The sequence below is a fragment of the Geospiza fortis genome, unplaced genomic scaffold, assembly GCF_000277835.1.
Source record: "Geospiza fortis unplaced genomic scaffold, GeoFor_1.0 scaffold97, whole genome shotgun sequence".
In the NCBI taxonomy this organism is placed as follows: Eukaryota; Metazoa; Chordata; class Aves; order Passeriformes; family Thraupidae; genus Geospiza; species Geospiza fortis.
The window spans coordinates 3,988,930-4,016,549 of record NW_005054343.1 but is presented as its reverse complement, the minus strand read 5'-3'; the positions used below and the strand labels follow the sequence as shown (position 1 = coordinate 4,016,549).

Sequence of the window (27,620 nt, the reverse complement as noted above, 5' to 3'; positions counted from 1 at the left end):
GGCTGTTTACTCTGTCATCCTGCTCAGAGCCAGCCCAGCGCTCGGATGGCCCCGACACGCTCCGTGCCCGGGCTTTGGCTCCTCGGGTTTGCCCCACAGAGCTGCTCGCTGACTTGTAGTGCGATGTTTTCCTTGCTCGCTGTTGGAGCTGTTCTCCCTACCCACCCAGCGGAGAAGCGATTATTCCTTTTCCAGCCTGGCTAGTAAACACTGATGTCATTCCCTTCTTGTGTAATCATTTTTGTCTTCTCTCTGTGTACATTGGTCTTCAAATTGTGTCTGTGGGGAGGGGGAGAGGTGGTACTGAGAGGCTTTCGCAAAAACTTCCTAGTGAAAACAAAGGGAAAACTGAAAAGCTTGTGCTGTAGGAATTGTTCTTGGTGGCAGTGCAGAGTTGTGTATGCTGGTTCTTTGGAACGTGTGCTTTAAATGGCTGGCTCCGTGTAGAAACAGATCCCTGCTGGCTTCAGACAGTGAGGCTTTAGATCAGGATACGTGAGAGGCCAGATCCCCTCAGTACTTACATTTCTGTTCTTTCTTAGGTCACGGTAAAAATCACAAAGATGCTGCCTCGGTCAGGGCCACTCACCCCATCCCTGCAGCCTGTGGCATTTATTACTTTGAAGTGAAGATCGTCAGTAAAGGTAGAGATGGGTAAGTGCTCCTTGCAGCCCAGTGCCTGGGGATGTGTGGCTGGCAGCTCTGCTGGACTCTGGCCTCCTTTCCCGAAGGGTTCCCTGAATGGATCTAAACGAGGTGGAATGCCCTGGAAGCAGAGGCACTGGCACAGCTGTGTCCTGAGCTCCTTGGAGATGGGCACTTCTAAAAAAAATCAGTAAATTGGGGGTCTCTGGTGTGATATGAATTAAAACAGGTTTTCTTCTTGCTGGCAAGGTCTGGTCACTCTGGTTTCTGGATTTGTGATGCCTCAGAAATGAAGTGAAGCAGAAGGGAGGAGCCTTGAGCTTAATTTTGGACTGCTGCAGTGGTGTTGATGTGCTGAGGAGTACTGGAGCACTGGGGAGAGCAGTAAAGGGGCATTTCTGACAAGGTCTGGAGTTCTCTTGTTAATGTGGATTTAATTTTTACTCATCATGAAGGTGTCAGTCTGCTCTGTGTGGATGGCCCTGGCATTGTTTATTGTTAAAGGATGAATATGGCAGGAATATTATCTGGAAAGGAACGCCACACAGGAGGAGGGATTGGGTATAATAAATTATTCCAGTCCTTCAAGTGTGACACTTGAACTCTGTCCAGTTTAAGGGTTGTGGGGAGGGCAGCAGATGTTCCTACTGAAAACCAAACCAAAGTGACAACTTGTTACAGTTGAATTTTTTTGCTGTCATTGTTGAAGTGAGAAGTGGCCTACTTGTAAAGGGACTTGGAAGGATCTCAGTTTGTGCTGCATTTAGGCCCTTGATAATTACTAGGTTATCTGCAAAGGTGGATGCTGGGCTGAATTCCTCATAAATGCAGGGAAAAGACCATCCTTATTCCTTCATTTCACTGACCTGGCTATTAACTGCTTGTCTGTTTTGAAACACTGCCCTTGATTAGTTTATGTAACTGCTAAAACTGAAATAATTTGCAGTGAGCTTCAAGACAATTTTCCAAAGAAATCACATTACAAAAGGTCACTGAACAGCACTTAATCTTTTCTGCAGTCTAGATCAATCTTAAAGGGAGATAATGGAATTCTCTGCTTGTCTCCCAAGATCAGAGTTTTCTGTATTAACGATTTGTTGTTTTTATTGTATTCTGTAATTACAGTGATTTTCCAAGAATAATTAATTCCAAAGAGAGAGACCCATGTGTGTCAACAACAGCCTGAACAGGAGCTGCTGGTAGCTCTGACCTAGAGCAGTGGAGAGGCTTTGAGAGCCTCTCTGATGTCTCAGCCATTCCTGTGCCTTGTTTTTCTTTTGCTGGTGGAGACAGATCCAGCTTTTATCTCGCACAGGGTGGTGCTGGGGATTTGTGGTTGTGAATTTCCACTGTAGCTGCTGCCTGGCTGTCACTTGAGAAGGTGTTTTTGTGTACCTCACCTTTAATAGTTTGGATTGTTCCTGCTGGAGGCTCAGTGTGTTGTATTGGTGAACTGTGGCGGGGATCTCTTCTGGGGAGGCTCCCCAGTGTTGATTCCATCATGGTGACTTCAGTTCAAAGGATTGAAGGTGCAGGCATCTAAAGAAGGGATTGAGGGAATGAAGTTCTCAAGCAGTGTAAGTGGCAAAGCCTGTCCCTAGAAACAGCACTTTAGCAAGGGGAGAGGAAGAGGAATCCTTCTGAGCTCATTTTCAGAATGGGTGTTTCAGCCTCTGCCCTAGAGCTGGTTATTTGACTTCTGTGTGAGGTGAGAATGTGCAGTTATTCCCTGTGCAGTTATTCCCTGTGTATCTCCTTCTGGAGTTTGTGATGGCATTTCACATTTGGGTTTAAAATGCGAGTGATTTGGTTTTGAAACAAGACTTGTTCGAGAAAGGCTTTGGTGAAGGGAATTTCAGGGAGTATTCAGGAGTCTGATTTTGCTCAAAGCTGTTGTCTTTCTGTGCTCAGCATTCTTAGTTTAGGGCACTGCACTCTGGTTAGGTACTGACACTTGCTAATAAACAACAGAAATGAAGGTTTCAGATAAGAAATGGGATGGGAGCTCCCAGTGGCTCTTAATGGAGAATTAAGAACCCCGAAGCTCACCCAATGCCTTTCTGCAGCCTGCCAAGGGATGTTGCCTGTGTGTGAGCTGCTCTGATAAGAGGCTTCTTGAGTTGGCATTAGGCAGTGCCATTTTGGATTGGTGATGTCATGTGGGAGAGAAACCTGAGCTATGGAGATTACTCAGGTGTCAGGACCACCTTTTTAACTTCTCCCCTGCTTTTCATTGGACTGAGGGGATTTAAAACCAGTGTGCTCTGGTTCTCTCCTCTTTCCTCCCACCACATCATATCCTAGCAGTCAGAGCACACATCCCTGCCTCCCCCTGTTTCCCAGGCTGAGAACTCCTGTGCTCACCCCAGAGCCAGCACAGGGGAAGAGGGAGGGAGGGATTGCAGCAGCACAGACACAAGTTGCTTTGCCCTGCCACAGCTGGTAGAAAAATTTCCTCTTTTGCACTGCCTTGTCTCCCCTGTGCCTTACTGCACCTGCCCCAGAAAGGTGCTTTTGTTAAAGAAGCAAACAAAATGATTCATGAAAACTCAGCCTTTGCCATCATTGGACTTTTCTGCCTCAGCATTGGTAAAATCCTTTACTGGTGGATATTTCAAAGCAAGTACAGCATCCAAAAAGTCCATTTGGTGCATGTAAGAAACTTTTAAGGCTGATCAGGTTTTCTTAGCTTTGGATTTTCCACTGCTCAAGAGATAAAACCACAGTCCTTTGAGAAGGACAAGTGTGATTCAAACATACTTTTAGTTGAATTGTAGCTATTTTTTATCCTGGTGGATTTAGTCTTTATTGATAAGAGGTAATGTTTATTTACTGGGTTTGTTTTTTGTGTAGTTTTGTTTTGTTGTTTTTTTTTTTTTTCTGGGAGAGTGGAGGCTGCCAGGATACCATTGAAAATTTGTCCTGACAAGGTTTCTAGGTAGCATGGAACAAATCAGATCTGTCAGTCTGTTGATCTGTTGCTACTTCTTGAGGGGGGAGATGGTTCTTATCCTCAGAGAGCAGAGGAGAACTTAGTCTGCAGTCTCTAGTCCCAGCCCTCCTGTCACCTCCTTGTCTGTGCTGAGCACACAGGGAGTGGTTCCACAGCCCCTGGGGATGATACATGTCAGGGCTGTGGGATTCTGCCCTTGCTTTTGCTGTGGGTTTCTACCCCTTCCCTCATGCAGACACACTGCTACCCTGTCCTATGGAGAGCTGGTTCAGGGAGATAACTGGTGGAAGGCTGGCCAAAAAATAATGGATGATGATTTCATCTATTGATGTCACTGTCAGAAATTACTCCTTTTTTTTTTCTCCTTAAATTGAAGTCTACTTTTCAGGGTTCCCTTTATTAATTGAAGGCAAGTTAATAAAGGGATGGCCTGAACTGGCAGACAAAAGGGTAGGGTTGCAGCAACCCTCAGTCCCATTCAAAGTGTTGTTGAACAGTTTTGTTTTAAGACTTGCTGGTAGTTAATTCCTGAGCCATTGTGTGCTTGTCTCCTGAGTGTTGTCAACTGGAACAAAAGAGGCAATGGGTCACAAGTTGTGGCAAGGGAAATGCCAGCTGGACATAAGAAAGAATTTTCCTTTGTGGAGGTGGTTGTGCTCCTGAACAGGATGCCTGGAGAGGCACTGGCATCTCCCTCATCACATTTGCCTGGGGAAGCCCTCAGTCTATTGCTGCCTGAGAGATGTTTCAGAGTTCCTTATGCTTTGGGCAGAAGGGTGAAGAAAGAATGTCCCAGGGTCCCTTCCTGTCCAAACCTCTCCATGAATCCGTGGATGGCTTGCTTCCAGCATTCCTCAGATGAGCAGATTGGCAGAAATGCCTGTGACTTCTCTGTTCCTGAGCTGCCACAAATAACTCAGGCTTTTATCCTGGTGCTGTTCATAGCAGTTCAACCTTAGCAGTATCTGAAGCCCTGAACTCTTGTCCTCTCTCCCTCCAGTACGTGGTTCTGCTTGCTGGTGATTTGTCAGCACATCTCACAGCCTCTGTTCCCCCACTCCATGATCTCTGCTTGGTAAACAGGAACAGGGACAGACTCACCAGGGCAGGGCAGCCAGCCCACAGCTTGGGGGCTGTTGTGACTCAGAAGGACAAGTCATCCTTGTTGTCTTCTTTGTGCTGGGGCAGTGTGAGCTGTCTGTGGGTGACACTGTGTGTTCCTGGCCACCGGTTTGGTTTCTTGACTGGTTTTACCTCCCCCAGCCACGTGCTGGGATTGTGATGGAGTGTGACTGGGGAGGACGTTCCAGAGGCCAGCCCTGATGATGCATGGGTTCTGAATTCTGGCAGAAGTCACCTGTCCTGCTGCCTCCTCTCCATTTCTGAGCTGCTCCTGGAACAGACAGCCCAGCAGCCTGTGGATTGCCTTTGCTGTTACTCATGGGTGCTTCGGTGTCCTGACCTTTCTGGTGGGGACAGAGCCACTGCCTGCCCAGAGTGACTCTGCAGACACAGCAAGTGTGCTCTGTGGGCAGAGGAGGTGCCAGGGCAGCCCAGTGGTTTCATGAGGACTTTGAGCCATCCCAGGAAGCATCTCAGGATGGCTTTTCTTTTTGCCATGATGTGTTTTTGTGTGCCAGCACTAGTGACTGTGTCCTGAGCTCCATTGTGCTCACAGTCTTTTTGCTGGATGAAACAGTGATTTCTGCAGTAGGTGAAGTCCCAGCAAGGCAGGAGGGGGAAGCTGGAAAGACATAAGCCACAGGGAATGCTGGTAACCTTCTTCCAGCCCCATTCCACAGTTGCTTTGAGCTGTGCAGCCTGTTGTCCAGAGATGTTCAGCACTAGCTTGGGTCGAGGACAGTTTTCTGGGAGAGGGACAAAAGAGTTCTTTGAGGAGAGTGGCTGAAGAGCTAATCAGCTTAGTCCATACCATAGTTTATTCTAAATCTTCCTTTAGCTTTCATACACAAGTGCCATAAGCCAGACTTAAAAATAGCTTAGTTTCTCTCTGACTGAAAAAGAAAAATAAAGGTCAGATGTGTTGGTTGGTTGCAGTCTGTACATTAGTAACAAATCATCTGCCCCTTTTCCTTGCTTATGTTTCTCCTTGCCAACTTTCCATTTCTGCTCAGCATATGGTGAGGGTGATGGCTCTGTGAAAAGCCTTTTACTCGTGTTCTCTAATGGCTTCCAGATGCTGCCAGAGGCCTGGCCATGGAGAGCTCTGACAGCACTGGCTGCTTGTGCTCAGGCACCTTGGAGTGCCTGTCTGGATGTGGCTGTAGGGAAGGGTAAGGGACATTCTATAGGAGCTGAGGATTTCTGGTGTGATCCCTGATTTGTTATTGGGAAGCCTGTAAATAATTGATTTCCTCCCCCCTTTTTATTTTTTTTCCATCCTGGTTTCCAGGAATCCAAAACCAGCACAGAGAGGGGGTTGTTCTGACTGCAGGTAGGTCTGCTTGTTTGAATTTCTGCTGTTCTGCAGACACTCATTTAAACAACCCAGCACATAAATAAAGCCCCCAGGTAGATTCCATAAACAGTTCCTGCCTTGCTCCCATTTGCAGATTGCCCAAGCAAGTCCTTCTTGCTCAGCCACCAGCTGTGCCTTGGTGCTCTCAGGTGTAGAGTCTCATTTTCTGCAGAGGTTTTGTGTCAATTGATGACACCTCACACAAGTTATTTCTTTGTCATTGTTCTGCTACACTCTTCTGAAAGGGAGTGATATTGAGAGCAGCTTTTCAGTGTAAAGGAGTCATGAGTTTGGAATATCTGATTTGCAGTTGATAGCTTTTTAAATTCCTTTCTTTTTTTATCAATGAAGTGGAAATTTAATCTGAGTGTCTTATAACAGTATCATGAGCCATCTATTGTAATAGTTGAGTATCAATTTATCATTAAAATTATTTGTGAAATATGGCAGTGAAATGGAAGCAGTGATGGTGATATGTGACATTTCCACTTGTGATATGTGGATTTAGGTATGTCTCAGATCTGAGATTTCCTAGATTTGACTGTGATAATTATTTTTGTTGTTGGGGTTTTTTGTTCAGCTTCTTATGAAATTTTGCACAGTAAAAAAGAAAAATTTTGGGAAGGGATTATTTTTGTTTGGTTATTTTTTCATTCCCCCCCGGTTATTTCTGAGTATCTGTTATAGAATAGGTAAGAATGTGACAAAAGCAAACGCTAGCAAAATCAACATCTTTAGAATATATATAAAACATTACTGTGCTCAGTTCTTCTGAATATATTTGCAGTTAAATCACAGAATAATGGGAACTAACTAATTACATATTCTAAGCTTGCAGATCTAAGGAATTTTGTTTAATAATAACTTTTGTAAGCTGGATGACTTCTATGTAGGAAAACCTTTTTCTTTCACTTGAGAAGCCTTGAAATGATGAACTGCTGAAGAATTTATCATCCAGTGTGAAGCTTTGACTCTCTTTCTTCAGCTCTCCACTGAAGCTGAATTGTGTTAGTTGTGGCCAGATTCATTTTTTATACTGCTTTTCTAGCAATAGGATTTACATTGTACCTGTGATATAAGACTGGATCTCTGTTTCCACACTACAATCTGCCTGCTTGTTTACAAGTTCTTTGTTTTGATGCCATGGTCCACATGCAGCCTTTGTCCCTTGTTGTGGAGATGTCAGTGTGTAAAGATCTGTGAGTTCAGTGTGTGGTGCTTTCCCAGCACTCACCCAGCTCTGACTCTGCTGCTGATGTTTAAAGAGAAAGTGTTCTTATTTCACCAGTACATCTCTTACAACTTCAGGTGTTACTTTTTTTTTTTGAGATGTTTTGCACATAATTAACCCTCACTCCAGATCTGATATAAATATTGCAGCTACTTCCTTCTGTAATTTCATTAATTATTATTAGGAGGAAAGAAATCTTCCTTTCATAGGAATTGTTACCATCCAAGCCTAAAGCAGAGGAAATTAGCCTATAGGGATGTGAGAATACCCCCTAACAGACAGCTAGCTGATGATGGAGTGTTTTCTTCTGATTTGGGTGTTGCATTTATATTGTTCCCCCTGTTTTTCAGAGGAAAAACAAGGGCTCAGGGTGCATTTTTAATCTGGCTGTCTATTATGATGGACTGAAATGCAAGATTAGTCACCAGAACGAAACAGTCTTTAAATGACTTGCCTTGTTTTGGATGCTTTTCTGTTAGACATTTGTGGTAATTCTTAGCATTGTTTTTTACTGTTTTCTAGGTTTTATTCATGGCAGAAAAAATGTTCTGTTACTTAGAGTGGCAATCAAACAATCTTAAGTCCTTTCAGTTGTGGAAACCTGTTTAACTGACCTAATACATTTTCAGTGACTGTGAGCAGTGCATTTGGAAGTGAGGTTTGTTAATCAGCAGAATAACCTGAAGAAAAATCCTACTTATTCAGTTGGGTGTAACCAGAATAACTAATCAGAGAATGAGTATCAGTAATGCTTTGTGCTGTTCCCAGACTTCAGGCACCATTTGCCACTGAGATGGTTTGTGTGTGAACTTTGTTGGATATCAGCTGACTTGGAGAATGAGTCAGCTGCCAAGAGTGAAAAAAATAATAAATTGCTGGGACACCTCTGCTTCAGCTACATTTGCATTTCACCACAGGGTTTGGGGTTCTGTTGGATATGGTGATGCTTGGGGTAGCAGATGGAGAAACTGGTTATTCTTGACAGATTTTAGTGGTGATTTTACCCTGGTGCTTGTATTTGGCCTTTTCTTTCTTAAATGGTGCTCAGATCAAGTCTTCATCTCTGTATTTTCCATCTTTCAGTGTTCCTACAAACATGGTTAATCTACATCATCAGCCTTCCTTTCCTGAAGGTAGCAGCACAGGCAAGGGACAGTTTGGCCCTTCTTCCAGCTGGCAGATACCACTTGAACGTGATCCTAAAATTAGAAGGGAGCTGGCAATATGATACCTTGGTCTGTCAAAAATAGCTTTTCATTCTTCCTCTTGTCATTTTATCACTAATTACTCATAACCACCCTGAGAAGATGTTATGTTACCAGATTGCTGCCTCTCAGTTTTGTCCTGCTAACTCACCTTCCCTTCCACAGTCTTCAGCTTTTAAGGATTCTCTGCCTTTCTAAGGGCTGATGTACACTGGACTCCTCCTTGCCTCAGGATCCTTGTAGTTGTCTTTAATGAGCTCTTCAAAATTTTATTTTCTTCCCTTTATCCCCTTCTTTTCAGCCTTGCGTAGTTTGTCTTTACTGACCTCTTCTTGGGGAATTGGGATTCTTCCTGGAGCCCATCAGTGCTATTTCTGAAGCACCATCCCAGAACAGCACAAATAAAACCAGAACCACTTCCACTCTAGAGATTATATTCCATTATGAAGTAGTTCCAAAATATTTGTTGTTAGACTGAGGAGTTAGAGACTGTTGGAATCCAGTATTTTACATGCCATAGGTAATTTTTCTAAGCAGATGTAACTTGTTTTTTCACTGCCTTAAAACAATGTTCCCCTTCCCCCACCAGAACTGCCACAATGTGGTTTCAAGTGGTGAGTTGATAAGGGTTATCATTTCTAACCACTCTTTAAACCTGGCATGAAGTCAGGACCCACCTCAGACAAGAATGATAGTTCAGAGCTTTGCAACAAGAGACTGTGAAAGTCTCTGAAATGCCACCAGTGTGGTGCATTATTCACCTCTAACTTGATCATTTAGTTTGTTTATTTTAGATTTAACTGTGCATGTTGAAAGAGTGAGATGCATGATAGCTGGGAGGACAGGATTCCTGCCACATAGGTGTGGTTATTAGAAAAATCTGCAGGATACAGGAAGACTTTGAATCCTGTGGAAGAGTGAGACATCCCTTGTTTAACTGGTGGCTCAGCAGGATTGCTTGGCTTTGGCTGAGCCATGCAATAAAATGCCATTCCCAGGAATTTTTACCCCGTGTTGTGTTAATGTTGGTTCACAACTGCTTTACTGCAAGTCATGGCATTCAAAACAAATTATTCAACCTCTCTGCTCTTAACTCTTTCCTGTTTGGACCTTGGTGCCTGTTGGCATCCCTGGCAGTCATGTTCCAGCCTCCTGTACTGTGCCAGCGTGGGACTGGCTTGGGAAAGAAGAGTTTTGGGCTGGTGGCTGTTACCCAGCCAATGCTAAACCAATGTATTTTTCCCCCCTTTGTTTCCCCAGCTCTCAGATGGGTAGAATTTTGTCTGCCATCTGGGTGAACCTCACAGCCCCTTGAAAGAAGAGTGGCAGGGATTCTTTCACCATCCTGATCTAGTACCTTTCAACAGGTTAAACAGTAAATACAGAGGAAACCTGTATTTATTATTTATACTGTCTTTCTTCTCCTGGCAGAGCCTTAATAAATCTGCCTTGCTAATTGTCAGCTAGTGTTAGAGATGAATACTCAGTCCAAGTTCATTGGAGAAGGTCTTGCAGCTTTTTAAGGAAAGAAATACCTCCTTTTGTTTCAAGTATACTCCAAGTCCATGGACTAATTGATTTTTCCCTCCTTCTGCGCTGCCTTTATTTTGCACACAGTGCAAAATTATTATTTATATTGCACACAGCAGTGCTTCCCAGGTGCTGGGTGCTTTCCATGGAGGTGATCTTTGCTCCTGGGATTCCTGAAACTGCAGAATGTAGTTCAGGTCTGCAGGAGTTCTGTTGCTGTGCTCTCCTCTGTTGTACTCAATGAGTTCTTCAGTCCTGCACTGCAAAACCCAAATAGATGCAAATGCTGGAATTTCAGCATTAGCCACTTGCTGTCAAAGGGCAGGTCTGTTCTGAAGGTTTTCTGCTGGGTTCACAAGGATTTTTGTGGGTTTGCTCATACAAAGTAGCTTTAAACTGCACAAAAAACTTTCCTTATGTTGTCTTTTTGGCAGGTTCTCCGAGTATCATGTTTGTTCTGGAGAAACATCTTTTGACTCAAAGAATTGCTTCTCATATGGGTGGATTCCCCTTCTGGGACAAGCTAAACACAGCCATCAGTGTCTCCCCTACTTCTGTGACTCTGTAATGCTTAGAGCAGCCTCATTAAGAGATCTCTTTGTTTCAGTTTGGGTCAGTCAGATGTTGTCACTCCTGTGAAATAACTTTTCTCATTGTTTTTCAGATGATTTCAGCGCAGTGACAATATATAATTCTTCCTGACTGAGTCACTACATTTGAGATCTTTTATAACTTTAAGAGTTAAAATTTAATTCCGAAATGCAGTCATCATTTTGGTTTTCCATATATTTTCCAAGGGAAAGTCTTTTATTGACAGAAACAAAAACCAAATTACATAATTTTTTTTAATATACAGATTTAAAATGCAGCTTTGAAAATATCTAAGACAACCCAAGTTGTCTTAGGGGCCAGAAGTGAATGCTCTTGTGTTTGGATGTCACTGTGGTGGAACAGCTACATGTTGGTGTCCACTGCTGAAGTCCTTGGCAGCTGGGAAGGGACCCAAAAAGCTTTGTGTCTTTGAGCTTAATCTTAGCACAGTCATGGTGCTGTAAGACCTAGAGGAAAAAACCCTGGGAGTACTGCTGGGTGTGTGTGGAGCCAGCATCTTCTGCCATGAGAGCTTTTTACCAAGCTCCTTCGTTCTGCAGAGGCCAAGGAGAGGCAGGGAGTGGATGAACAGGCAGAGCTGATGGTGGGGCTCATTCAGGCACATTTTCTAAAGCAGCCAGTGCTGGGCAGGGCTGAGATGGAGTAGGAGTCTGGAAAAATTTGGTGCTATGGTAACTGCCAGGGCTGCTGGTGAGTGGAAACAAGACTGTTCTGACTGAATCACCAGCATGTGTCTGAGTTTATTTTTGCCAGTCTGCTCTATTTGGAATTGGTCTAATGATGCAGCATTTTTGAAGCTTCAGATTAGGTGTGGGGGACAGGTCCAAGAATTCAGTGTTCACTGCTCAGAAGATGGTTTTAGGAGGTCACTTTAGCTTAGCTTTGCAGATTACCTATGATGGATAATGGATATAAGGATATTATTGCCCCCCAATTTTTTTTCCCAGTTTGACGCTGGGTGCTGACATTCCTCTGCATCTTTTTTTTAATTTTTTTTATTTTTTAAGAGGTTCTTTGGATCTCTCAAAGAGGAGCTCCAGTTAAGGGATACCCCACAGGGAGCCTGCCCACATCATTATGGTCTGAAACCAGGGGTGAGAACAGGCAGGCCATAGAGGTTTGTGTTGAATGATATTCAATATAATAATTGATTCATTAATTAAAACAAAAAGGGCAGTAGTTTGCTCTTGATGATGCCCGCAAATACTGTTTAACTAGCATTTGTTGCATACACAAAACTGATTTGGAACATTTGGAATCGAGGAAGTGAGAAGCTGTTCTGCACTAAAAAGTTCAGAAAGCATCTGGTGCTTTTGGGGGTGGTGGAGTTGAAGATTTAATTTTTTTCCCCTCCCAGTTTTAAAGAGAATAGAGTGATTTTTTTTTTTCCACTGAGGCTTTATTGATCTTAAAGCTCATTTCATCCATATTTCTGGTACATAAATTGATTGTAGATGATAAAAGCAAAGTAGCACTTTCTAAAACAAAACCCAGCAGTCAAGTCTGTGACAATTTGAAGTTCTGGATGTAAGCTGTGGGCTGTGGAGTTGAAACTCAGCATGGTGAGGGAGTCTGTTTTTATTTTAGGTTGTCTGCAAATTCTGTCTACAGTTCTACAGCCATTATGGTCTTATTTTTAAAGTTTGTCTTGAGCTTTAAATGGGAGCAGAAGTTGAAGAGCAAAAAACTGTGAACCAGGAAGGTTTGTGGTCATGTTCCTTTCTTTTTTAGCAACGTATTTCCATGATGTTGTGTATCTAGATTAAAGTGTAATCTTAAATTTAGAATTTGTGGAGTTGTAGTGCTTGCTTTTTATAAAAATACAAGCTTCCAGTCTCAATTTAAAGCTGTGTTGTCTGAAAATGGAAAGATAAAATTGTATAAGTTTTGTGTTTGGTTATGTGCATCAGATTTAGCTGTACACAAAAGAGGGGGGGATGAATCTGCATAGAAAATAATGAAGTTAAGCAGGATAAGCTGAAGTGAGTGGTGACCTATTTTATCTGAGTTTGACAGTTAGGTTATTTCCTCTGATTTCCAATGTTTTCCTTGGTGTTGCCACCCTTATGGTGCAATACAGAGCAGAGACCCAGCAGGGGATGGGGACAAAGGGCGCCCCTGTGAGTGCTGCAGCTGGGATTGTGGTGAGGCTGTGCCAGGGCTGTGTGCAGAGGTGTCCCCTCTGCTCAGCTCTGGGTCTGCTCATGCCAGCAGCAGCACATGTAGAGGCAGAGGAGCAGACAAGCACCCTCAGGCAACAAGGAGGGATGGAGCTGGCCCCTGGCCCTGTGCCAGCAGAGCTGTGCTGTGTGATACTGAAAGGAAGGAATCTGACACCACCACATGACAAAGTGGCCACAGTTCTACAGTGCTTTACCTTCAGCTGAGCCAAATAGATCAGGACATAAGAAACATTCCCTGTGCCAGGAGGCACGTCCTGTTCTTTGAAGAGAATTTGTCACAGCCAACAGATTCAGGAGGTCTGGAGCTTGTGATGTGACCTGGTGAAGTTGGGTGGGGATGGTTCTGCCAGGAAGCAGAATGGTCCTTGCTAAGTGTTTCAGACCTGCCAGTGTCAGGGGGAGCTCTCTGGTGTTATTGCTTCAGGCTTAGAGGGTGTTTTTACACTGAGTTGAAGCAATTGGGTACTTTGGATCACAGCTCCCCTCAGGCTTGAGCTGTTGGCAGAGGTGGCACTGAGGTTGTCACAGCTCTCATAGAGCTGAGGGCAGCTGTAGCTGTGGACTGGATCCTGGCTGCTTGTACACATAGATGGAAAAACACACATGGCAAAACCCACCATGTAGTAAGGAAATCTCTGCAGCAGCAGCAGACTCCAGACTCAGTAGAAACACAGAAATTGAATAAGAACTCTCTTATCTGCCAGTGTGACAAGGAAGAGCTGGAGTAGTCCCTGCAGATATAGGAAAAAGTCTTCCATATTGTGCCTGGAAGGCTGTAAAAATATCTCCAAATTCGGTTTATTACAGATGCATGTATGTCAGATGACACTGGGAGGCTGAATTTTTAGATGCCATAAATGCCTGCTGTGGAGAGGCTCTTGTGAGTCAGGGAGCTCATGGGGATGTAACTTCTGACTCGTGCTCTGAGCAGTGCAGGAAATGTTGACAGCAAAGGTGTGTTCAGAAGTTGCTCTGCAGCACTGACCATAATCACTCATCTTTGGTATCCTTTGAGAAGTGCTATAAAAGGCCCCCAGGCCCTGCCACTTTAGTATTCATCCAAAAAACCCACCACCCAACAACAAAAAAGCCAGAAAAAAAAGTTATCAATTGAAGAAGCTTGTTTAGGAATAGCTAATAAAATCAGAAGGGTCAATACTTTGAGATGGTATAGAGACTGTTTAAGAAGACATTTTATTGGAGGATCAGACAGCTGATCAAAACAGCTGACAAAATTACGTAGGGATGAGAGGCAATAGGGATACACACCTGAAGTTTAAATTTTATTTGATCAGACAAATTGAAAGAACAAACTTTTAAGCTTAAAAAAACCAATAAGGTTGACCAAAATTAGTTGAGGGACATCTGGCTAAAGGTCTGAAATTTTAAAGGGATATTTTTCCTTCCCAACACATCAGGGATGAGAAGCAAGCTGAAGTTTCAGGAGAACTTCTTACGAAGAACTCTGAAAGCACAGGAATATTTAGAGGCTCACAAATGCCACTCTTTTGCTTTTAAAGGATTATAATTTTAAAGTAAAAGAGTTAATACAGCAACAATGTTGTTTGACAACAAAAAAAATTACAGACCATGCAAATTAACAGAAACAGAAGGCACAAAATGGGAATGTGTGTAAGTATTGCAGTAAGGAAGAGGAGACTTTGTGAAGGCTTGCTTTGCCTTACTGTCCTGTTGGATAGGTGCACAATGATTTTTATGAGGGTGGAATAAACAATCCAGACTTAATACAAAAAAGTTGTCTCTGAGCTGCCACTTATAATGCAGGGTCAAGCTGTGTCCAACTTCCATGGAAAAGTGAGTTCAGTTCTCATCTGCAGTCAGAACATAAATGGAATAATAGAGATCAGGAGGAGGAGGAGTAGAAACCAAAGCAGAGAACATTGTTCTGCTGTTATCTGTAATAATCACCTTGGGCTTGTGTGGTGCTGGTGGCTCTGGTTATTCCCTGCTTCTCCAAGAAGTTACAGAACTGGAAGTGTAGCAGGAGCACTGAGGTGGAGATGAGCTTCCATGAGAACAGCTGAGCAGACTCTGATTAACCAGCCTTGAGAAGAGACCTTTGGGGAGGGGTGTGATCAGGACTTCAAAATCCTTGAGAAAGTGGTCAGGGAAATGCTTTTCCTCTCTCTTCCAATTTTAAAATAAAAAATAGGTTGGGCAGGAATTGAATGGGGGAGCTGTGGGATGTTGCCTTTTGAAAGAGCTTACAAAGGTTCAGAAAGTGAGATTGTGTAAAATATATGCTGAACAATGGAAAAGTGTTCTTGGAAAGTACAGCTGAGTGCTCTGTCCTCTGCATCCACTGTCAGCTATTTTTGGAGACAGTACATCAGGCTGGACAGACATCTGTCCTCATATACTATATCTGCACTTGGGTGTTTTTTGTCTTGTTAATCACCTATATAAATAGTTTTTTTCTGATATATGAGTAAAAATACCTCACAAATACAAAATTGGGAATTAAACTGCTGATTTTTGTCCAGTGCTTTTCCTACCAATTAAGAGCTAAAAAGTAGCTGTAGTTGTACATTGAAAAGCTCTCAGTTACTAGAGGAGATTGATGTTTTATCTTGGATTCAGTAAAATACATAAGTAATGGAAAATCTTTAGTAATTTTGTCATTCTTCAGTAATTTTTGTGTGGATTGGATTTATTTTAGTGCTGTATTTCTGCTGCAGGGAATCTTGTGCTGTGACCATTCTTTTGCTTGACTGATATTTTGTTTGGTTTTTTTGAAGGTACATGGGAATAGGACTTTCTGCTCAAGGAGTCAACATGAACAGGCTTCCTGGTAAGTCACTGTTAAGGTTTGTTTTGACCTACAATCTGTGTTAAATGTTCATTTGAAATAAAGATTTTTCTTTATATATATGTATTAGTGAATGTGTGTTTCTATTAATAAAATTGCATTACTATAATTGTCTTATATCTGGAAACTTCAAACCATTGAGTGTTATCTGAAATTGAGCAGCCATGATGATTTCAGCAGATAATAGAAATTAAACTAATAGGTAATGGGCAAGATGATGAACTTTCAGACAGGCAAACTATTCTTTGTGTCTGAAAAGTAAGTAGGAAAATAATTTTACATTTAGTCTGTGTACTCCACTTGACAAATTTACATGAAAGAATCTGAAAATGACAGGATAATTGACCTGTTGTATTGTCTCTATTCTTTTCTTCTTCCCACTGAAAGACTACAAGAATGTGATCGAGTGTTATTTTCAGTTAAGATTGTTGCTTCTTTTGTTTGAAATGTGTGGTTCTATGTTTGCTGCTAAGTTGGTCGAGTGGCTTCTTTTTAGAAATAAATAATTGGTAATTCTTCTTTGACAATATTCAATTTATTGAATAAAATAACAATTTCTAGATATATATTGATGTAGTGACTTCTATGCCAGAAATTCTTTCAACTGGGCTTAAAATTGGAAGCTTGTATTTGGTAGAAAATAAATGTTCTCAGATGGCAAAGTGAATGACAGCTGGTCAGTGGTAAGGGCTTTTTTGGCCTTGGGTGTTACTTCTAGTGAAGTTGTTTTAAAGGTGAAATCTGTGCTCAGCCCTTATGGATCTTGGTGTCTGGAAAGGAGAATGTTTAGTGAATGTCCTAACAAAAGAAAGATCTGTCCTGGGGAGAATGGTTTGAGTGACACCTGTGCTTCAAAGAATTTGCATCTTACTTCAGTCTGTATTTGTTAGTAATTGTTATGACAGCTGCACCAGTCAGTCCTGCTCTCTCTGCCCTTTCTCTGCCCCCAGCCCTGATCCCGGTGGGTTGTGTGCCATGTACAAGGCAAAGCAGGAATTGAGTCCCATCATCTCCTTCCAGGGCTGAAGTTCTTGGACGAGGGGTTGGTTGGTGGTTAATGGAGCCTGTTCTGTTCATGGCTCTGTGGTTTGTGTGGTGGAAAGATGGGGGGAATGTTTTGTAGGCTTGGCCTTGCAGATGGTTGGTTGGATTACGCTGTATTTAGGATTCCCCTGGGGTTATAGCACAGGTACATGCAGGGTTCAGTGCTAACCAAGATGGTGTGTACTGAATGTCTCAGGTGTGCTGTCCTGAAATTGAACAGCCAGTGTAATTTCTTCTCCTTTTTTTTTTTTTTTTCTCTTTGGTGATTAAAAATTACCCAAACCACTTCTGATAAAAGGCTTTAAAGCCCAGGAGTTACATGGGCAGCATTTGTGGGCAGGTTAAGTCAAAGTGCCTGTACACCACTGTCATTTCTAGAGTGCATGTGATGAACATGGAATTCTTTTCTCTCAGTGAAATAAAGCATAAAGTGAACTTGAGACTTGAGATTGTACAATTCATGCTAAATAAGCACCAATTTGATCCTATGAACCTGTTGTTTGTTTGATCACATGCAGATTATGCTGCCAAGAGTCATTCTGTGGTCATAGTTAGGTCTCTCTCCCTTCATCTGTATAAGATTAACTGCATGGCTCTGTATTACAGCTCAGTAATTATCTTCCTGGCTTTTGGAGAATGAGTGTGATTTTTAAATATATATATATATATAATTTTTTAGTATATTATTCAAGTAACTGTAGTGAGAAACATTTCCAGGCTTAACTGTTATCAGGTCCTTCACAGCACAGAGTAAGTGAGAGCTCACAAAGAAGTGGCAGACTTTGGAGTCTTGACTTGGCTTTGTGTCAGAGTGTAATTTTAACTTTTTGTGACCTGAAACCCTGCCAGGTTTGTCTCCTTAGACCCTTTCTAAGTCACTTCTGCTTTAACAGATCGATTTTCACTCAGTGTGCTGCCAGGGAAGTGTGTAACCACTACAAGTGGTGGTTGGGAGCCCAGAGCCTGGTACAGGAGCCAAGGTTGGTCCCTTTCTTGTTCCCAGTTTCACTTGGTGGCACCCTGGGAGTCCTAATTCAAAGAACAATCCTGCTGCTGGGTTCTGTCTCAAACTCCTTTTCCCTCCACAAGGACAAACACTTGGCCATATCCAGTTCCAAGTCAGGGCATTTGTGCTTTATTGCCAAATTTATTTTGGCTTAAACCCAGCTGGGTGCTGGTGGGGGTAGTGCTGAACTTTCTCTGAAGATTACAAATGTGATTGGAGCCACATGAACTCAGTTCCCTTAACTACCCCTGTCTGCATGGAGAATAGAGGTTGCTTTTAATTGGAGAGTTCCCTGTCCATGTTCTACTCAGGGTTTCTTTGTGCTGCGGTTTGAAATTCAGTCAGCAGGTCTGAAGTAATTGTGGGATTATTATTAACTATCAGTTTTTGTGACCCTGACATATCTTGATTTAAAAAAAAAAATTAAAGACATTTAGAACATTTACTAACCATTCTGCTTTAAGCCAGTGGCTTTTAGTGAAATGTCTGCTCACTTCTTTCCCCACATTCAGTTTTTTTCATGTGTGCTCAGCATTTTGGTATTTGAGGATGAAATTACATGTTGCAGCTGAACTGATCTAACTCCATGTCATCAAAGGAGGGAAACCTGACCCTTCCCTCCTCTCCACCCCATCTGCACAGCCACTCCTCTGCCCTGGTGCAAGCCTTTGGCTCTGGCAGTTGTCACCTTGGCCAGGCCAGCTCCCAGGCCAGGCAGGAACCTGGTGGGCTGGTTCCTTCAGGAACCATGGAATAATGCTCTTACTTGTGCACCCTGCATGTAACAGATCAGTGTCGATTTAAAAAATGATGATGATGATGATGATGATTATTATTATTATTTAGGCCTCAGTCCAGTAAGTTTTCCTGAGCCCTGCTGAAAATGTATTGGTAGTTTGCTACAGGTTTCACCAAACCTCCATAAAATGAGATGATGATAAGTGTCCTGTCCTTAACATGGGTGAGATTGCACACTGGGAATGAGTCTCTCCTGCATGGGATGTTCTGCATTAGTTCAAGTCTTCATGCTGTTGAGAAGTAACATTTCATTTGTTTGAGCTCTTTGAGGGCAACCCAGCAGGAACATGGAGCCAGGCAGAGAGGGAAGGAGGGATGAATCTCTAAGGTAGCAGCAAGTTCTTAATTCAGCCTCAGATACTGTGAAACCACACCTTTAGGCATACCCTGCTTCAGTTTCTTAAGCAGCACAGATAGGAGCTGACCAATCACTTTTAGAGACTCTAAACACCCTCTGGTTAATGAATGACCTGCCCTGCTGTGCAGCATTGTACATGCTGAAGGGAGTGCCAGCTTTCACTCACCATTCTTTGGTTTTCAGAAACGTTGGTAATTTTTTCAGCTTGCTTTTTAAACAAAAAGATACTGCTTGGCTTATTCACTGTCTGCTCCAGACTGTCTGTTAAAAGAACAAGGTTTCAAACTCAAAAACATTTTATAGACTTGAATTCGTGTGCAGCCAGATAAATCAGGAGAATTTGGTGTACAGAAACCTCCTCCCTAATGGTGTTTGGCTTCTGGGTCTGTAGTGCTGTGAGCCAGGTCAGCAAAACCAGAAACATTTTGTCCAGGTGTCCTGAGTCTTTTGTTCAGCAAAAGGTCCTTGTGAGTGACCCATTTATCTGGGCATAAATATAAAATAGAAATGAGCCCTGGGAATGAAGAATTCCCCCTGCTCTCCTCCTCTGTGAAAGCCATCCTTCATCCTCCATAAACCCATGTGTGGACTGGGCTTTCCGTTTTACCTTTGTTTGGAGATCCTTTCCTTTGAATTTTCTTGCTGATAGGTTTGTAGGTAGGACTTTATTTCTTCTCAGCTTATCTTACGAGCTGTCAGAGGAGATGCAAGCAGGGGGAGCAAGACTGTTGAGGACTCTGTCCTCCTGTCCTTTCTTTGAGAGGAAAAAATTCCTTGTTTCTTCCTTAGGGATGTTCCCAGGGGTTTTTCATGCTGGTGTGCTCCCCTCTGGGAGCTGGGTAGGTAAAATGATAGGATGTCCCACATTGGAAGGGATTCACAAAAATCATTGAGTCCAGCTCCTGGTCCTGCACAAGTAAAATTCTCATGGGAAGATATTATTCCTCACCAGAGCTGGGGATGGGTTTCTGCAGAGGTTCTGTATTTAGATTTTCAAACCTCAATTCCACAAGGATCTGGCAGCCTCATGTAACTCTTAATTTAATCCTGCTGCAAGTGGGAAGTTCTGCTAAAGTCTTCCAGATTTTCCTTCTAGCCAGTTTTGGTTTGTTGTTGGTGTGAGGTTTTGTTTGTTTGTTTGTTTCTTTGGTGATTTTGTTTTGTTTCTTTGTTTTGTTTCTTTTGTTTAATGTGAATGCTATGGAATCTTTCTACTTCAAATGTATTTAAGGAAGTTTTCAGTTTATGCTTTGGCTTGTCACTTTCTGTGACTCCACTGACAAACAAAGGACCTGTGCTAAAGGACTCCGTGCCAGTGCTAAATGCAGTATAATTATAGAAGCTGAGACCTCACCAAATCATCTGATCTGAAGTGAGTTCAATTAGCATTAGTCCTGCCTGACAGGTGTGTGTCTAAACCAGTCTTTCATTATTTTTCTGGCAACTTCTTCCAACACTGTCCTTGTGTTGGAAACTTTTCCTGATGACAAAGCTGAATATCCCATGTAGTCTGAGTCTATTCTTGGATCACGTGGAGGTGGAAAATAATTAATTTCTTTCCTCTTTGTAGCTCTATACATAAAAACCTCTATCACTGCTTTGTGGTCTTCTCTCCAAATCATACACCCCTGGCTCTTCACCCTTCCCTGTTTGTCAGGTTTGCTTGATTTTTGACAACTTCTGTAGATGTTTTCTGAAATTTAATCACTGGATGTATCACAAGCACTGGATGTATCACAAGTATCTTACTTTTTATAGTAAAAGAAAACATTAAAATTCAGAGCAAGTTCAGGAAGTGGCTCTTATCCCATCTTGCAAACAAGGGCAAAGGAAAATCCTTGCCAAGCTTTCACAATTCTTATGGCTTCAGCAGAAACAGGAGGGGAAGAAGCTACTTGGTTACCTGGGGAAAGAAGGCTTTTGTCTTCCAGAGCAATCAGCAAAAGCCCTGAAGTATGGGGTTAAATGCATGAGCAGTATGTGGCAAACAAGCAGGGAATCAGTCTGCTCCCAGAGCCTCTTGGCTACATCAGCAACTTGGACACACTGCTTGATTTTCTGTCTTTAGAAGTCATTTCTATTAAGTTTATTTATTTATGCAGCTGATGAAGCTCTGGCTTGTAGTACCTTATGGTGTTTGTCCTGCTGCAGAGCTCTTTCAGAACTGTCCTTAAAAGCAGTTGTCCAAAAAGGCATGTGGGATTTCCACAGGGTGTCACAGCAAAGCCTTGGACAGGTGTTGGTTCCACATTCAGCTGGCTGTGCCAGTTCCTGTCCACAAAATTGCTTGTGCCTCTGGTACCCTCTAATTTATCCTATCAAACCAGTTTATGGGGCTGCATATGGAATGGGTCACCTAATTGGGTTAATAATAATGGGTGGGGGGCACTGCTTCATTCTGGGCTTGTTACTAACTTGGGTCTGTCCACTTGCCTGGCTCATCACAGGTAATGCAGGTTGAAACAGCTCCTTTGGGAAACTTTATTCTCCTCAATCATGTGTTTAACAGTGGTCAGAGGTTGTTTTTGATAGAGATATGTGTTGAAAACCTCAATTAAATTTCCTCCCAATTAACAGTTTTCCTGATCATGGAGACATTTTTATCATTTTTTTCAATCTTTCCAGGCATAATGGACTGAAGCTAACTTGGCTGACTTGTCTCCCTGAATTTTTATTTAGGCTGAGAACTCCTGAAACTTCACTTGGGTAGCCTTTTGCTGACTTAACTGCTTTTTACCTGAAAGCATAATTTGTACCTCCTAAGAGGTCATCAGTGTGTTTAGAAATGGGAGATTTTAGCACTGCACAGTGGAAGAAAAGAGAGCAAAGTGGGTCAGTGTGATGGGTCAGCTCTGGAATTATTGAATCCATTTGTGCAGAATGGATTTACAGAAAAATTCCTCAGCACACGAGAGCTCCTGTGGGTGGATGAAGATGATTGTGCATAGAGCAATGGTGGATAAAAAACATACCCTGCCAAGAAAAGATACATGTTACAGCAGATTGGAGATTTCTGGCCTTTGTAAGTCAGAGCCTTTTGGATTTACTTACCTGACTCCCTTATTTTTGAAGGGGTTTATTTATGTAAGTGAATCTCCTGGCTGTCACCACTGCCTGTAGTTTTATTTACATCTTTGGTTGTGCTACCCCTGTTTCTTCTAAACTGAACTGAAAGATGCACTCCAGAATCACAATTAGTGCACTACAGCCACTAATAAGAGTTCAGTCCAAAACACAAAGCTAAGCAATAAACCCTACCCAGACCCATTTGAAAAAAAAAAATTAAAAAATCTCATATGGGAGGAAGTGTCCTGAGACTGGTTTAAGCTGGTTGTTTCTTTCTTGAATCTGCTCTTACTGTACTGCACCATCTGCTATTTTCAAAATAGCTTTTATTTATTTTTTTTAATTCAAGTCAAAATTAAGGTCATACTAAAGAAATTAATAAGAAATTTGGGTTTCTTGTAATGAAACAGAAGGATTTCCTTTGAACTTAAGCTTTCACATATTTTTAGTGTTAAGATTTCTTTTTTCCCCATATGGAATCAATCTTGTTTTCAGTGTATGTAAAATGCCATCATAGGAAAGCAATCTGAGGAACATTTAATTTTTGTTTATCCTGGGTATACAGAACTCATTAAATTTTCTTTCTTCATCCTCACTCTAAATTCTGTGTATACATGTATTCTATGTATATTTTAATGGCTGCCCTGCTGCATCATATATTGAAGAATTTGAGTTCCTCTGGGATTACTTAACTCGCTCTCATCTTTTCTCTTCTTGTTTCTACTCTCTGCAGATCAGCTGAACACCTTTTAAAATTAAAATTTAAAACCACTAAATTTTTAAAATTGGAAATTTTAGAATTCTTGAAATTATATGAGCTTTAAAAAAAAAAATAATTCTTTGTGTCTTTGGGAATATTTGCCGTTCATGGTTGATTTGTCCACTGCCCATCCACTTCAGCTTAGTTCCACTGAACTGCTCAGTTGTCTTCTCATCCCATGGCAGCTTTCTCTGTTTTCAATCATTTTTTCAGTTCATGTGCTGAATTCACCTGAACTTGTATGAAAATTCCAGCTTGAATACTAAAACAGATTTGTTGCGTGCCCTGTGCATCCATTCACATCCCATCTTTGTCCCTTAGAAGAGCTGGAAGTTCTTTCTTTCCCATTCTTCAGTTTTTCAGGACTCATTAATGGGCTGTCTGACCAAAGCTGCCTCCTCACAGCTGCTGTGTTTGGGGTGTTGCCCTGCAGAGCTTATCATGGCCAGAGCTGTCACAGCTTGGTGGGGTGGATGTGTTTTGGAGATGAGCCTTGTGCTCAGGGCTGATAGGGCTGAGCTGCTGTGGCAGGGGGGTTGGACAGATGTGGCATCTCCGCGTGCTGAGCGGTGACACCACAGGGATCAGGTCCCCAGATGAGGTCAGACCTGGTGCTATCAGGTCTGTTCAGAGCTGCAGAGTAACTAAACTAGCTCCTGAACCACAGAATTGGGATGAATTCTGAATTAAGGTTAAATTTAATACCATGCTTTATTTATGGATATGTATATATGAAAACTCGGACTGTATAAAGTTCCTGCCTTTTTCCCTTTCTGACTGACTTCAGGTCATGTGTTTGCTCATATTGATTGTAATGATTGTCCTGCCTGCAGCCAGAAGAACTGCTGCCCATTTGGTTGGGTTTTTAGGGAAGTGTTTGGTTTCTTTCCTCTTTTTCCTTTGGTCTGTTCAGTTAGACTGGCTTTGGGCACCCAGCCTTCAGGTTTGACTGGAGGAGCAGACTGAGGCTGCAGCTGAGCTCTTAGAGCTGTGCCTTACCCAGAGGTAGCTGGGAAAGTGCTTTGCCATTAAAGTTGAACAAAACCATCCATCAGTGTTTCAAGACAGTAATCCTGGCCTTGGAAAATAACCAAAGAAAGTGTTTTCCACTGGCCATTAAGTGCTCAGGCATCAGTGTGGGTATGTGATTCTTAGTGCTGGCCTGCACTTTTCCATGCCCTGATTTCTGTGCTGTGGCTCTTTCAGAGCTGGGCTGGCCTCTTCAGAGGTCCTGTGCTCTGTCCTCCTGCACCATGTTCCCAGAGGTGTGTGATATGGCTGTGCTGGAGCCTTTGCACGGGTTCTCTGTCATCCAGCAAGCTGTGCTGGTTGTGTGCCATGTGAAAGCAGAGTTTCCAAAGCAGGGCAGAGATGGCATTGCACAGTGGGGTTTGGGGTTTGGCCTTCACCCCTGCCACAGGTTGCATCTCCAGCTGTAGCCCAGATTATAGAAAATCCAGGTATTTTAGTGACAGCTAAGAGTTGATTGGCACTTTAGAGACAGCAGTTTAGCTGTCAACACAAGTTGTAATCGCAGAACTGCTTATTTTTCAGATTAAAACAAATTCTTTAATGTGGCTGTACCTGTTATTTTGGATGAAAGGTGGCATCAACACAGAGCTCAGTTTCACTACAACTCAAACTGCTGGGTAGCAGCTGTTTCCACTGATGGATAAATATCATCCTCTTCAGAAAACCCTGTTGCTTCACCTTGATTAATATGGAAAGTATTTAAGAAACCTCAGTTTAGAATCTAGAAGTCTTTGTTGCAACCTCCTAACATCATGAGGTGTGCTTCTTTTGGAAGACTTCTCTCTCCATAAGGTCTTGTATTTAGATAAGTGGGGTTTTGTTTGTAATTTTCTTAGCTCATTAAATACCATTTTAGGGATTGTTTTTAATGGTAACTGGACATGAACCCCCTGCATTCTGCAGTGATCTCTAACATTTCTTTTGGCTGAGTCACTAAACTGTCCTGCCTTGATGTGTCTGTAGAATGACTCTTGCCCATTACCTTGCAAGACTTTGCTGGAAGTGTCTTAATATTTTATAAAGGTGTTCTTGCCCCTCAGCTGAAGGTTGAAATGTTGGCCCATAAATGAACATGTGAATTATTTAGTATGATGAGATTTGAAGCCTGTGTATGTGATAAGCTTTTGATTGTTGTTCCTTACCCCTTCCACTAAATAGGTAGAGTCAGATGAGGAGCATTTCCATTTTTTTCCCCATACCTGTCCTGCATTATTGTGTACCCCTGCCCTGTGTCCCACCCTCTCCACTCTGCTGTGCCAGGGAATATGGTGGATATAATAGAGCAGTGGTGACCTGGTCATGCTGGAGAGCTTTTCCTTTGTATGCAGAAACAGCCTGTTCTGTGGCTGTGGTCTTCACAGGGCTGTAAATGGCTTCAAGCACATCTTGACCTCTCCAGTGTAGGGAAACCCAAACTGTGTTCTGTATCTGGCAGAAGATGGAACCATCAAGCTTGTAAGTTAGGAGGACTTGCCATATTTATTCAGATGATTTTTATCTTGATTACTGTATTCAGTGGTGAGGTGCATGCTAATATTGAAATGGACTCCTTACAAATTTCTGGGGCTGGTGGAACAGACCTTTCCTGTTGAAAAGGTATTGCCTGTGTTGCAGCTGTCCAGAGCCTTCTGGTTTTGTTTTTTTCTTTATGAGTCAGTGGGTAGTGCCACTTTATATAATGGTGTAGACTGTGGTTTGATGTTTTTTGAAGGCTAGTTAACATGCAGTGAGTGGTTGTTAATGGTAGGACTTGCTGATCTGGTCTAAAAATCACTGTGCCAGATCAATATTGTGAAAAATTGAATTGTACAGTGCTGCTCTGCTTGTTGTCTCCATGGTGGATCAGGCAATGCTTGTTAGCACCCACATTCTGCTCAATCTCTCAGACTCTTGAGTCATACTGATTTTTGGGTCACTGTGTCCTTTTCTTCCTGCTTTCTGTTAATATGAGAGAGATGTTGTGATTCCTTTTTTTTCCCTTTTTTTTCTTCTCCTTTGGATTCTTGCCACACAAGTCTTGCTGTGAGGATTTGGACTGAATTTTGTCTCTTTTGCAGTTGCAAGTACTGTATTAAAAAACATGGACTAGCTTCTAAGCAAAAGCTGCAGCCAGGCCTGCCAAGAGTCCTGCACTCTCTGATGAGCATCATCTGCTGTGTCTGTGCAGGGGCCAGGCTGGCTCTGCTTCATCTGCTGGGACCTGGGGTGAGGGGGAGGCCATGAGCAGCAGTGCCTGGCTGGGGTGTGTGTGGTGCTGCACTGCTCCATGGCCTTGTACAGGATTCAGTGGGATACTGCAAAGTTATGGACCTGAACCCATCCAGCCCCTGCTTAGGGAAGTTTGTGCTCCATGGGGTAAAGTGATTTTATTCTCTGTAGAAGCATTGGTCCTGTAGTGCAAGGTTTCGTCTTCATTCAGTCATTTTGCCACCTTGTAGAAGAAATAGAAGCTGGTTGGGGATGTTTCTAGCTAGGGCTTCTTCATATCCCTGGGTAAGTGGATTTTAGGGTCTCTTTTTTTTTTTTTTTTTTCCCTTGACATGTTCTGGGCAGATGTCCAGGCCCTTGAAGTTCTGCCAGGGAGATTCTGTAATGTGTTGAGCACGCTGTTCCCTGCTCCTATTCCTGTCCTGCAGTTGGTGTTGTGACTGTACCTAGACAGTTGTTCATGCCAGGGCCTCCCCTGTGCCCACATCCCCAGCTCTGTAACAGAGGTTGCTGTGCCACTGAGCAGCTGTTTTTGTAGGCTCATTATGGGAGCAGAAAGATATGTTGCAGCACTATTAGTTGATTTGATTCTAAAGCATGATTGAATAAAGGAAAGCAAAGCAACCACCCTGCTCTCACCAAAACATGTGATGAGTGTGCAGCTTCATAGGGCTTGGCATAAATGCTGTAAAACTGAGTGACAGCTGAGATGCTCCAGCATCTCAGATGCTTCTTGGGGCAGCAGATTTCTCATGACCAGGCATTTACAGACTTCTCAAGCCCAGGCATTTGGTTTCTGAGGCTGTAGGAGCACCAGAGCTTGTTGAGCTTTCCCTTTGCTGGTGGTAAAGGCCTCTGTTGGACTGATGTACACCAGAGGCACATCCAGTTGCAGAGCCAATCCACTGGAAGATGGAATCATCAACAGAGGGTGGTTCTGCTTCTCCTGTGGGGTTCTGCTTCTCCTGTGGTACTGGCTCCTGTCCCCTGTTTGTGGCTGTCCTGTCCCTGCCTGGGACTGCTCAGCCCAGGATGGTGTAGAACCAACATCCAGCTTCTCTGTGCACCAGATTCCATCTGTTCAGCCTCTGTTGAATATACCTTCCCCTCCCCTGAGCTCATGCTCTGCTGCTGCCAAAGACCCATAGCTGGCTGAGCAATAGCAGCCTGCTCAGCACAATGCATGGAGCTGGACCACCTCCTGCCTCCAACTGGAACATGGTCCAGCAGCAACTCTGGGCTCTGCTGCTGCCTCCACCCTCTACATCCCATTCCCCAAGCACTGCACAAGCAAAGTTTGTACATCTGTTTCTGCTGGACTTTGGATTCAATAAATCTTATAAAATAATTTTGTTTGGTTTATTTCAGTGTGTTGACACAAGTTCTTGTCCCTTTGCAGCTAGTGTTTGCACACCACTTGCCCTGGCATGGGCAGCTGTGGGAAGCTAGGATTGCTGGCCAGGGGAGTGGGAAGAGGAATGCCACAGGCAAAATACTGGACAAGAATAGAGGGGAGAAAAATGACAAGTGTTCCAAAATATGAAAGAGAGAAACTTTGGAAAGATTGTAGAGTGGTCACTGGGGTCTGCCCTGAAGAGTAAGTCTCAAACTCTTCCATTAGTCATGATACAACAGACACAAACTCTATTTACAAATCTTCAGATTCTTTCTGAGGAACTT

The 27,620-nt window shown here is 42.8% G+C and overlaps 1 protein-coding gene across 2 annotated transcripts in view; it reads left to right on the top strand.

The window, feature by feature from the left end:
* Window positions 1–544: 544 nt before the first annotated feature.
* The window catches only part of RANBP10 (RAN binding protein 10), a 61,754-nt gene continuing 34,678 nt past the window's right edge, over window positions 545–27,620 (top strand). Inside the window, exons 1-2 of one of the 2 annotated variants that reach the window (XM_031058428.1) lie at window positions 545–654; window positions 15,598–15,650. In XM_031058428.1, the coding sequence (XP_030914288.1) occupies window positions 15,602–15,650 (49 nt within the window). In that variant the 5' untranslated portion in view covers window positions 545–654; window positions 15,598–15,601. The remainder of the gene's footprint in view (window positions 655–15,597; window positions 15,651–27,620) is intronic. The other variant, XM_031058427.1, reaches the window with a different exon arrangement.